The sequence below is a fragment of the Thamnophis sirtalis genome, unplaced genomic scaffold, assembly GCF_051295495.1.
Source record: "Thamnophis sirtalis isolate CommonGarterSnake01/CBP01778 unplaced genomic scaffold, rThaSir2_p1.2 scaffold_9, whole genome shotgun sequence".
In the NCBI taxonomy this organism is placed as follows: Eukaryota; Metazoa; Chordata; class Lepidosauria; order Squamata; family Natricidae; genus Thamnophis; species Thamnophis sirtalis.
Window position 1 is genome coordinate 56,910,395 of NW_028261389.1, and position 13,340 is coordinate 56,923,734.

The following is a 13,340-nucleotide window of genomic DNA, read 5'->3' on the forward strand; positions in this document are numbered from 1 at the left end:
AGACGCCAAGCCATCGGCAATCGAGTGCGCGCGTTCCTCATTGCTACCGCTGGATAAGTTTTACTCTAAAGCCTTGACATTTAGCGCACGACCGATACTCAGTCCCGTTTGTAGCGCAACGACTCCGGGAAGCCTCGCTCAATCTGACAAGAGGCGCTTTCTGAAGACGGCGGGCTTCCAACCACCCCCGCCAAGTGAAGCAACCACCGGCGGCAACAACGTTCAGGGGAACCCGTTTCCTCTTAGCGACCGCTAAGCCAGGCTGAAAGGAAAGAGGGAGGGAGGCGGCCGTGGGAACGGCGGCTTCTTCGCGCGGAGTAAGGAGAGCGAGAGGCACCTGGCGCGAGGAGCGCCTTTCTGAGCGCGCGCCGAGAGCGGGGCCTTTTGCGCTGTCCCGGGCGTGGAGCGGAGGGCCGGCTTTATGAAGCCGGGGCCGGCTTGCAGAGGCGGGGTGAGGGGGCAGGAGAAGGAGGGAGGCGGTGACCTCAGAGTCGGATAAGGTAGGAGACCAGCGGTGCAAACAGTGGTTTGTCCCGCTTTTATGGGGGGAAGGCGAGACTTATCCACGGCGCAGTCAGCAGAGGGAAACCCGTCCCTCCTTTTTCCTTTGCTCGCTGCGCCCAGCAGCCCCGCCGGCGGGGGGCCATGCAGAGGTCCCCTCTGGAGAAGGCGAACGTTTTCTCCAAGCTCTTTTTCAGGTGAGCCGCCGGGCCGCACGTGCGACTGGGTGGGCGAGCGGGAGGGAGAGAAATGCAAACCAGCGAAAGCGGATTCTCGACCGGGAACTGGAGTGCGAGGCTGAGCTCTGAGCGCCTGCCGGAGGGTGACGTTGGCGCCTTAGACACCGGGACCTTCATTCAGGAGGTTGGAAGGACCGCGGGAGAGGCGAGCGCTCATTTTTTTATTGGGAAAAGGGTGCACTTATGGTTGCTCTCCTCCTCCTGCTGCAAATGGTTCATCGCCATCCTGTAGCCCGCGGGTATTCATGGTTGGAGTCAAGTGGAAAGCTGTGAAGTGAGCCCCCCTCCCGTCCCCTCCTGCTTGGATTTCTCTCGCGCAAATACCATCGCGCACCGCTGCCTGAGATGCCAGTAATTAGCCCTGAAAACAGTTGGCAAAGGGAAAGGGAAATGCTGGGTAGTTCCAGGAGGGAGAGGAGGAGGAGGAGGACTCCCCTCCCGCCCGCCCTCTGTACTTTTTCCCCCTCCTTTGTACACTTTGGTCCCCGCGCCGGTCACAGAGCGCTCCTTTGAATGCTCGCCAACGCTTCCTCGGCTGCGAGGCTCATAAATTTCGCCCCGAAGCCAGGGAAATCGATTTAAAGCAGATCACTCAAGTAACCTTTGGCAGGCAAGATGCCCCCGTGCCACCTTCCGATGGGAGAGAAAGCGGGGGAAAGGGGGGGGGGAGAAACTCTTCCTGAGGATGGTTTGCTCGTGAAGCAGGATTTATAAGCAATTCTGTGCTTGAAGTTCCTAACTCTGTCCAGGGAGAAGCGAGCAACAGCTTCTAGGAGGTACTGCTAAACTTTTAAAAACGTGAGCTCAGAGTAGTCAATGTTGAATGCAACTAATGCAACTAATTTCCTTCCACATATGTGCTAGTCGTTCCCGACTCTAGGGGGTGCTCACCTCCTTTTCAAAGCCAAGGAACCAGCACGGTCTGAAGATGCCTTAATGGTCATTGTCTAAACACACTCCTTACTCGACACTAGGGATTCGAACCGCTGAACTGTTGACCTTTCTGATCGACAAGCTCAGTGTTTTAGCCACTGAGCCACCACATCCCTTAATTATTAATGAGTGTTTATTAATAAATTACCATATTTCTCAATAATATGCTAGCAATGGAAGCTTTCTTCCATCATAAAGCCAAAGGTAGGGGTCCTTGCGTTTTCCATATAATTTATGCCCTAATTAAAATCAGATCTCTTATGGATTTCATAAAGACCATAATCTTCAGAGCGGAGGGAACAGTGTGGTCTTGGTGGTTAAGGTCTTTGACTGTGACTGAGAGTCTAATTGACTGTCAGTCTTGGAAATGCTCTAGATCAGTGGTCTCCAACCTTGGCAACTTTAAGACCTGTGGACTTCAACTCTCAGAGTTGAGCTGGCTGAGGAACTCTGGGAGTTGAAGTCCACAGGTCTTAAAGTTGCCAAGGATGGAGACCACTGCTCTAGATTACCTATGGGAAGTCACAATCTTTAGCGCAACCAATATCACAGATTTATAAAGGAAATAGTAGGAAGCATTATGTGTATCATTTGAGTTCTTGATTGAAATGGCAGGATATAAATGTAAGAGGAAAATAAATAAAAATGACGGGCCATTCAATACTGGGTATCCCCTTTAGTCTTACATGCATATTTTCAGAGCCAACACAAACTGTTGACAATGTTTGTGGCAGAAGAATTACTTGACTATATGATGGAGAAAGAGAGAAGCCTGTGATTTTCATTTATCAAAAACAGGGATTCAGGATGGACAAAACACAATGTCCACTATGCATATTACCCTATTAATTTAAGAATTGATGTCCATACATCTCTTTGGGTTTGCATGCATCATTTAAAAACAGGATTGGACAAACATAATAGGGCTATGATAACTGTATATTACATTCTGTATGAGAGACAGACTGTTACTTAAAATGCTTTTAAAGCTGCCTATAGGCTTCATTGATGAGATTCTGGTTTGAAACAACAGGCTCTTCTTACATTCGGGATAATTTTTAGTAATTTTCAGCTCCAAATTATACTTCCTAGGTAACTTTTTCTTTCTTCTTCGCATGTAAGTGCAGAGAAAGACTCTTTGCTTCATTATGGTTTGCTGATAAATATCTGGTCAAATGCCAGGTTCAAGGTAGGGATTTTCTGTAGGTAGAAAAGATACAGACAGTGACATAAGGAACTGAATGGTAACAACTTTATTAACTTCATTAACTTAAAACAACTATAACATATAGTCTATTGTCTATAATTCTGTATCCACAAAATTAGGATATCTACTCTACACAGCCACATTGAAGGGGAGAGATAATTGATCTTGCTTTTTGTTTTATGAACAACAGATTAAATATAGCTAAATATCTTCTTAATGTGTACAATTTGGGGTTATATTGGGGATATAGTTTAAGATTGGAGAACATTTAACCGTCTCCTACATTTTCTTGATTTAACCTTCTCCCACTTCTTCTCTTCCACTAAATGGAAATAGAATGGAAGAATGGCATTCAATTGTTATGAATATATAGCCAGTGTGTTGTATTATCTTAAGGACAAAAAAAAGAAAGATATGCTAATATGATGTTAATAAATTTTCCATTTTTGACCAATATATGACTTAGTATCCAGCTTTCAACATTTTACTTCATATCCTGAGTTTCAGCAATCTCAGAATATTTTTTTTTAAAAAAACGTTTAATTACTAAATGTGCATGCAAGGTGTGTATTAAAAGTGTGATGAAGAAGTGTATTATATTATAGAGCATAACTTTCACAAAATGCATATATTTAGAAAAAAATTGTACTAGGGGAAATGAAAATGAACCTTTTGATTGCAGAAATCAGAAGATTGGAAAAATGGGGAAATGAAATTGGATTTTTCCCTATCTGTTTTGACAAGAATTTTATTGGTGCAGTTATAGTTAGTTCGTCATTATGAAATGATGAAGTCTTTTAATCTAGTTGTTTACTCACTATACTCATGTATATTTTTATATGCATAATTCTACTATATAATATAGGATACTAATACAGAAAAAGGTATATGACAACACAAGCTCTATCTGGAATAATGAATTTCCTCCCATGTGAGGTACACAAGGCATACTTCTTCTAAGTCAGGATGACAAGATATCTGTCTTCTAAAACAAAAATGGACAATCCATGAGCCAAAGACACCATGGACTTATCTTTTCCCCTTTATATATTTGGGAACAGGTCAACCCAATGCTCTAGGCCAGGGGCCCCCAACCCCTGGTCCTTGGCCTGGTACCAGGCTGCAGCATGCCAGAAAACAGGCCATGCAAACAAGCGAAACTCCACCTGCAGGATGTGGGCAATTCACGAAACCATACTCCCTCCAGTCTATGAACAAATCTCTCTCCACAGAACCGGTCCCTGGTGCCCCAAACAGCAGGGACCACTGCTCTTGGCAGAAAATAATGCTAATCACATTTAGAGGGTTATATAATTGTCCAGGGCAGACTTTATAAGATAAAAAAGACAAAGTTGGAGTGGGCACTCTGCATCATTGACCTCAATCCACAGGGACTTTGGCCCAAATTCAAAAGCTAACTGCAAAAGATTAATTAAGATCTTGGTTCCTTCATCCCAATGTGTGATTTAGAAAGAGAAACTGAAGAGTAATAGAAGGAGGGGGGAAGGTTTTTTTTAATGTTACCTCCATTCATGACTCTGATCCTGTCCATTGCTTGTTTCACTCTATTTGCTGTTGAGTCCCTCAACAGATTATCTCTAGAGGAAAGTGCTTTTCATCAGAAAAATGATTGCTTAGCATAAGATGAATTCCATTCTGTTCATAGGACAAGAGATAATCACCACATCTATTCTTTTTAAGTCAATTTATGCTACTTTAATTATAGATTGTTTGACTAACATCCAATTTCTCATTACTTCACATACCTGGTTTATACCTTATCTCTTCTCTAGAATTATGAACCAATGAGCAATATAATTGTAATTGGCAATAATTGACTAATTCCGGGTATTTACCTCTGATTAGTTTATACTTATAGGAGGTATGTAAATATTTTCATAGCTCATTGAGCAGTAAAAGTTCACTTAAGAGCACTCCTTGGATAACAACAAACATATATTATTGTTATAAACCAGGTGATCTAAATCAGGAACACTCCTTCTATAGAGAGGCTGATGCTAATGGATGAAGTATGTTTATAGTCTACAATTCCTCTTTTGTTAACTTTATTTTTGCTATGCAACCAATTAAAATATGTAAACATTAAAAGAGTACAAATAATGAATTTACGTAATAAAACTTATACCATGTGTGGCTTGATTATTTTCATATATACATGTTTTTTAAAAAAAAAAATCAGCCTAATATATTAAAATCTTTTACAATATTATCCTGATGTTCCAACTTCTTCATAATCATTAGCAATTGCTATGTAACACTATACAACTAGGTGGCAACCAACTATCCTCATTTTTATCTTTGATTCACAACTTGGCCTGCTAAGATTGGATGATGCAGAAGTGTAGCCCAAACCCTCCATTCTCTGCAGCTTTTATTGCTTACATTAAACAAGCTTTTTTTCATCATGGGTTACAGGTAAGCAGGATACAACCAGTCTGAAGTATGAAAAGACTAGTCCGCTAAGAAGCCTTGTTTGTGTAGGAGAGAACAAATCTATCTCTTGTAATTTTTCCTTCCCTATCTCAACTTCTACATTACTACTGGAAAATAAAAATGGAAGTTGAATTATTTTGATTTCACAGTTATTTGCAAGCATGTTTGGGGGTATCTTCTTAAAGGCCATTATTTCACTTATTCGTATTATAATTTTTAAAAACTGTCATTTCTAAATACAGTAATAGGATGGGTAATTTCCAAATTAATATTCATGAATTTAAAATTAATGTTTAACTAATAGCCATTTAATTCTATATACAATCTTTTTTGAACTCCATGGGCTCAAAGATATTGGAATTTAAATTCATAATACAATTTAACATTGATTCAAATTAAATCAAAGTACTGGTATGACTGAATTGGTGTTTTCTTCTGCAATACTATAACAATACAGAACTTTAGGAAACCTATTACTGGTAATTCAAATGTCTAGTATGTAGAACTTAAGGAGAATATAATAATAATAATAATAATAATAATAATAATAATAATAATAATAATAATCTTTAACATTTCAGAAATTTATTTGTATTCTTTTGGGGTGGTCAGTTACATTTAAAAATAGGATAAAGTAGTAATCGTGAACAGATTATTTCTTTTTTTTAAGTTTCCCCATTTTAATTTTTCAAATGTAAGAAATGTAAGAAAAGATGTAATTTTTCTTGAATGTAAGATTGAAGACAAAAAATTAGGGTTTTTTCCCCCCTTCATACATTTTTCCCACCATAATTTCAAAATTGGCAACAAAAATCCATGAGTCTATTAGATGGTAGCAAAGAGTTATTTGCTGCCCTCCCCTCTTGATCAAACCTTTTGAATACAAGTCTGTTTTCCCTCTTAGGCTTTTTCAAGTATTTCTGGCATATAGACACTTCCCTTCTATCAGATCAAACTATATCCCCAGCAATGAGTTTCCAACAGTTGAAACAGGAGTTTTTCTACTTGATGTTAGTTATCAAATTCAGGAATTTCTGAATTACATACCAAAGATAGTGCTGCTGCTTAGATTTCCAGCCTTTTTCAAATGTATTTTTATTTTCTTTGGAGTGGAAGTTTCTGGCTTTGAGTTTCAAATTGGCCTGCAAGAAATTCATATTTGGTCTTAAGGGCTTAAGTGAAGACAATTCAATATTTTAAAGCCCTTGTGTTTAACTGAAATGCCTACCCAGGATCAACTGAATAATAGTATTACTCCATGACACTTTAAAAAATCTTTTTGCATGGGGAAAAGAATAGCATATATGCCAAAGAGAGACACCAATAAGAGCCTTAGTTTTCTCTATGCATAAAGAGACTTGAAAGAAGAGGTCCAATCCAGAGCATCATATATTCCTGGCATTTGGTGCAGAAATATCATTTTTAAATTGCAAACATTGGGAACAGCAGCAAACAGCAAGAAATTTCTGTTTGTTATTGTCTAGTGATCATGCCATATCTTGCATGTCAGGTTGAGACCAAAGCATGATGAAGAGCAATTCAATAAGAGTTCAATTCTTTATTTAACATACACACAATAGACAGATTCTTGCCAGACTAAACCTATACTACTTTAACCCTAACAGATATACCCTGGTGGATTCTAGTGAGTGACCATCATTACTCTTTTCCTCTGTTTTCTATCTATCTCTGGACTGTGCTGCCTCTTGTCTGACCAGCTCCCTTTCTGGTGTATGGTCTCTCATTCCTGGAAAACTGCGGAGTCACTGTAGACCATCAACACCAGCTTCTCTTCTGAGGACACTATATCTCGTATTGTAGCCCAGTTATGGTACCTTAATCTTACCTTACCTTAATATGGGAAGCAATATTATCAACACAACCTTTTAAAATCAGAGGTCATTCGTAGTCCTAGTATGTGTTAATACTGAATTTGGAACCATGTCAGCTTTGTCATATGATCAGAAGTCCAGATAAGGAGGACACCCAGAAGTACTAGCTCTAATTTAATTATAAGGTTAAATTAACAGAGTCTTGCAAATATAAAAGTATATCTCCTCCCCCTTCGACTTTACAGTCAAGAAACTAGAAAGAGGCTCTTCTGAGATTCCTATTGCTTCTGTAGGCTAAATTGACTCTTGAAGGTGATGGTGTCCAAGCTTGTGGGTTGATTTTTGAATGTTTCATTACCAGGCTAGGTAACATCTTCAGTGGAGTTTCGGGGTTATCAGTGTCAATGTTCTTCTATTTATAAGGGCTTTAGGTGTGGGTGAGGATCTTGTGGTGGGTCAGATGTGAGTCATCAGTGATGGGTCTTGTGAAAAGGAGGTTATATCAGGTCAGGGTCACTGGGAGGTGAACTGCTGGTGTGGAGGGGGGGGGGTGTCTGGGTTGCTTCAAAGTTCAAGGTTCAAGGTTCATTTTATTTATATGCCGACCTATTCCCAGCAGGACTCAGGACGGCACACAAACCCAAAGGAGGGGAAGGGAAACACAAGAGCTACAACAAAAAGTACAGGGAATTTAAAACAACCAACTTGAGGTTGGTGCTGTCTCAGGTTGGCTGTGTGGTTGATTTGGAATCTAAGGGGTTCATAGGCTGATTGTAGGTTAATGTATCTGTTGATGGAATTGCTTGTGGTGAACTTACAAGCATGGTGGATGGTAGTGTGGCCAATGATTTCTGTGGTGCTCCAATCGAACTGGTGCTGTTTTGTGTTGGCGTGGATAGAGATTTAGGATTTGGGATCGTGGCATTTGATTTCCAGCTAGTGTTTGTGAATCCTGGTTTTTAATTGATGTGATGTTTGTCCCACATAGAATTGGTTGCAATGGTTACAGTTGATTTTGTAGATTACATTGTTTCTTTCATCTTTCTGTATCTTGTTGAGTTGACTCTTATTTGTCATTACGTAGTTTGTGACTGCTCCTCCTGTCTTCCCAGGAGGACATTACTGTCTTCCCCATGACATTACACCATATGCTTGCAAGGTAGGCATTCTATCTTTGAACTGTAGGTCTTTATGTCTTCAGCCAACAAATACATGTGATAAGAAATGAATAATGATACATAAATCTTTGTTCTGAAAATGGATTCCTCCAGGATACCTATCTGTATAATTTTATAAACAGACAAAATATCTTTCACCAGAAGATATTTTCATTGGATTATTCTTCTATAACACAATGCAAATAATTGGCAGCTCTGGAGGTAAAAATAATACTTGTGGTTAGTGTTGTGAGAATTATCATGTATATACAAGCTTTATGAAAGTTTACTTGTTATTATTACTCTTCACATTGAACATGTTTTGCTCCTAGAAAAACAAATTATAACCCTGGTATTTTAGTATTATATCCTCATACATTAGTTTAGTTATACAATCTTTGGTACTTCACTACTGAAGGAGAATAACATTTTGCTTGAAAAAAAGTCTGTGTAATGTATGTATAGCTTTGTAGAAACTGAACTCTGGCAGAATTAAGGTGCCAAAATATTCTTTCTAGCCTTTCTTAGTGAATTATGCTCATTAAAATTGCTATTAGAGTCATGGAATTTCAAGTGAAACCCCAATGATTCTGTCCTATGTTATTATAACTGAAAGTTTTCACTGCATATGAACACAAAGAAAATATTATGTTTACTTGATTTTGCTTTACAGTGCTTATTGCTCAAAGTAACTAAGTGTTAAGAGGTGAGAAGAATGCTGGTAGCCAGAACTTTGAGTAACAATTTTTGTTCTCTTGTGTAGAAATAGTTGGGTAGAGAATTCTTTTCATAGAATATTATGCAGTTGAAAAGAAGTGAAATGCCATCTGTTTCAATCCATGTAATCCTCAGCAGCCTTACTTTCATATAGCATCTGCATGAGATTTTCTACTGATCCATAAATGCTTGATTGAAATATACTGAGCCTCATATGGCACTTGAATTTAATGTGATGTTATTGTGAGGCCAGTAATATATATAATCAATATAAGTCATTCTGATTATGTGTTAATGCCTTTGCAAATGCCCAGGAGACAGTGATATTTCTAACTTTATTTGGCATTTGAGCCAATCAACCCAATGAAAATTTGACTTAGAGACATTGAGACAGGATTCACACCACTGATCTCTTTGTTTGGACTTTGTTTGTAAATTATGTGAACCCAACTATTGAGATTTTTGGAAACCATGCTTTATAGTTTACAAATCTTTTGTAATCAATCTTAACTGAGCTCAAAATGATCAGAAAGATTGAATAATAAGCAACTAATAAATCAAAGGCTTATAGATTAGACTGGGAAGTAAAATTAATAAATATATTGAAGGAGTACAATAACAAAACATTTCAGTATTGTTGCTAAAAAAATTACATTGTATTTGTCTATGAAGGCACCAGGAGTCAAGCTTGATTCAAAGGAAACTTTCATTGTTTGAACCTATCCAATTGTAACATGTAATAAATCATACTGTAGTAAAAAAAATCTGATTGAGTGTGATGTATAAATGGTTTAGCATAATTCCCTGACACCAATTTATCCCTACCAATTCTCTATATTAGTTTTTAATGGTTCTTGCTCACTCAAAGCTGCTGAAGCTATTATGTATGAAACATTATAGTACTGAAAGCATCTATTAATTAAGGAACCTTCTAGGATTTTTTTCTGTAGACCTGCAATAGAGGGAGGATAATAGAATCATTTTAAAAAGATGTCTTGCTGAGCACTGCAGGACAGCTCTTATCTGTAGAAGCTTGATATAAATATTTCCAAGGCATTTAGATGCCTGCTTTTCTCTACAGCTTTTACTATTCTGTAATTAGTTCTGTATGTTACATTAACCAATATAGACTGACACAAATTACATATGTGAATTGTGGATTTGAGAATTCATTTATTATCATTTAAGATATTTAAAAATCCATCCATATAAATATAATTCTTCTGCACATGCTTCAAAGTGGGTTGTGGTCGATTAGTTTTTGTCCCAAAATGAATACTATAAGTTGATAGAATAAAACCCTTAAAGTTGTTGTACTTAACTGTGTCCCCCACATAGTTTAAAAAGTTGATGATGGCCTAATTTAAGATCTACCTGCACTCCAGACTTCTCGTAAGAGCTATTTATCCATGACGGCAAACTGCTTCTTCAACAGGAAAAGAAAAGAATATCAGAAACAGAAGAAAGAGATTGCCTATTAATAATGTGCATCCCCTTCTATTTTTTTATTCTAACTCACCCACTGATTACTTGTGCTGTGCCTAAGATGAGGAGACCAACAGATTAGCTCATAGAGAATGTAGCTGTTGACAGAAAAATGATTAGGCAATAGGAACCTTTCTGCAAAAGAAAGCACAGATAGAAACTCTTACAGGAATGATTATTGCTCTCCACTGGTTCTGAAACTTTTTTATTGCATTTCTAAGCTGATGTAATATTGGGTCTCCCATATACTCATAATAATCTGAAGGTTCCAAATAGCTAGGCTGAGGGTACTTCTGAAGAATTACAGCATTAGCGACTGATGAAAATTCTTATTTCTCTCGAGTTCTTGGATTTCCTTCATGTTGAAATCAGAATTACTGTAAGATATATATTTGTCACTTGCTCCCACAGTAAGCACCACTCCCTGTTTTTTTTTAATAGTGCAAGAAAATACAGTAAGGAAATAAGATAGGTGGGTTTCAGAGAAGTAGGTGAATATTGATATTCCCGCTCTTCCATTGATTAATCTGATGAACTTTTCTTCCTATTTTTTGTTTCCTGAAGATCCAGTGTAGACACAAGGACTTTTGCATAGTGGTGGAAATATGATGCAGATGTTTTAACTGATCGTCATGTAGAAAAACCATTGCTCTTCTTTAGAAGCCTTATATATAATATATCATATATGTAAAAGTATGTCAATGATCTGGTGTTTGGAAGCTCTTTATTTTGATTCTCCACACCAGTTTTGGAATAAAGTAGAGTATTTGAAAAGGGTAGTTGCTGGATATAATAGTTGGAAAATGATAGTGTTGATAGCATTCTGGCACATGCAATGGTATGTGTGCAAGATTACTTGTGCTGAACCTGCTAGGAGACAGTGCTGTCTTGAGAAACACCCAGTGCTGCTGTTGCTTAGGAGGTGGTAGCTGTTCTAAAATAACCTTATTGAGCTTTCCAGCTGCAAATGAAGTCTTTATTTTTTTACTTGTGACATGAATTACATAGATTTAGAAATATCACTGCTGGGAAGTACCAATCTGTCTTCAATTTATGGAACAACCAGCAGGTGTGCAGAATTCAGTTTACACTAGCTTTTCTAACCTAGCATATTCCAGATATTGAAGTGTACTTCCCAGAATTCTGAGAAGTGCAGCTCCAGCACATAAGCAAAGTGCAGCTCCAGCACATAAGCAATGTTTGAGAAAGCTATTTTAAAGCCTGAGTAAAATGTTGTTCTATTATTCCTAATTTCAAGCACAGATAAGAGAGCTTCTTCAAGAAGGACAAAGGCTGCTGTAACTACTCAGCATACCTTTTCAACTATTACTGTGGGACACTTTAGAGAAATAATTCCTGGAGAACAAATATCACACTCAATAATATTAACGCACCTATTTCTCTTTCAAGCATATTTGTCAACATTAAGAAAAAGAAAAGTCAGTACATTTTGCCAAGACTCTCAATTTAAGATAATTACATAAAGTTTGCTGCTTAGCGTGTTATTGGAACATTATAACCCTATATGGAGTAGATAGGTAAACATTGTACTTAAGGACAGGAATTGTAAAAGTCTTGAGGCAATTTCACAGAAAAAAAGAAAACCTTCTGTATTTTCATTTACTGATATAGGAAGTTGAGAAAAGTTGAACAAACAGAACCAAAGACATTGATTAAAGGAGGAAATGTTTAAAAGGGGAAAAAAGTTATAAAGCAAATAAGAGTTAAGACAATGCCCTATTTACACTGGAACTTGTATCATTCTTATAAAGAGTATTTGGTTACTTAATAATGAAAAGAAGAGGTGGAACTTGTTTTCCTTCTTTATCTATATAATACTCTTGTTTCTTCTAAGCTTCCTGAATATGTGCCCATAATAACAGCACTATTACTGTCAAACGACTGACAGCAGCCAGTTGTTTCAGGAAGACATCCTTTAAATGCCTAGATATGCTACTGAAATCATATACTAGTGCAATGCAATACATTCTACTTCCTCTCCTATTCTTCCCCATTTATTTTATTTTATTCCTCATTTCACGATCCTTCAAATGGACCTTGAAGACTTCCCCCCCCTAGACTCTGGATAGACTGGAGTGATCTGCTTGAATGACAATGTGTGATTCTGGTGGGCCAAAAGATTTAAAACCTCTTCTCATCTGTCAAGATTTTCTGTCCTCCTGACTCAGAAAATCTGTAGAAGAAAAATCAATTATAGGAAGGAGGAAGTATAGGAAGTTTATTTTTATGCTTCAGTGAAGGGGTAGCCCAGTGGTGATAGCTAAGACATTATCTCTATCTATCTTCATAGATCCTGCAAATTTAAATTGTATAATTCCAGATTCTCTTGTCTTGAGCTAGCTAAAAGACGGCACTGAGATGTCATCATAACAGCATAGGAACAGGCACTAAACACCAGATCTATAGAAGCAGGGATTAATAGACAGGATCCAAGATGCAGACTATACAGAGAGGCTTATAGAGAATCCAACATATAATGGCAGGATGTAAGATGCAGGCAGGAACAACATATACTGAATGACAGAACCAAGTACGTATGTGGCATTGTGTACAAGAGCATCTGTAGAATTTATTGTCTAGATCCTTCTAAGCCCAGATTGGAGATTCCACAGAAGATCATGGAGAATTCAGGGTTAAGATCCTATGGAACTTTCAGATCTAAATGGACAGGCAGATACTGGCCAATCAAGCAGACATCATGGTAGTAAACAAAGACAAGAAGACAGTTGTGGTGATGGATGTGGCAGTGCCAGGTGACAGCAACATCACAAAAAAGGAGTATGAGAAGCTGGAG

At 38.0% G+C, this 13,340-nt stretch overlaps 1 protein-coding gene across 2 annotated transcripts in view; it reads left to right on the forward strand.

Moving 5' to 3' along the window:
- The first annotated feature begins 322 nt into the window (after positions 1–322).
- Positions 323–13,340, forward strand: part of CFTR (CF transmembrane conductance regulator) — a 103,241-nt gene continuing 90,223 nt past the window's right edge. Inside the window, exon 1 of one of the 2 annotated variants that reach the window (XM_087723644.1) lies at positions 323–451. Coding sequence is in view for 1 of the 2 variants with exons in the window: in XM_087723643.1 (XP_087579769.1) it covers positions 646–698 (53 nt within the window). In the remaining variant the exon portion in view is untranslated. Of the gene's footprint in view, positions 452–495; positions 699–13,340 lie in introns of those variants that run through there. The other variant, XM_087723643.1, reaches the window with a different exon arrangement.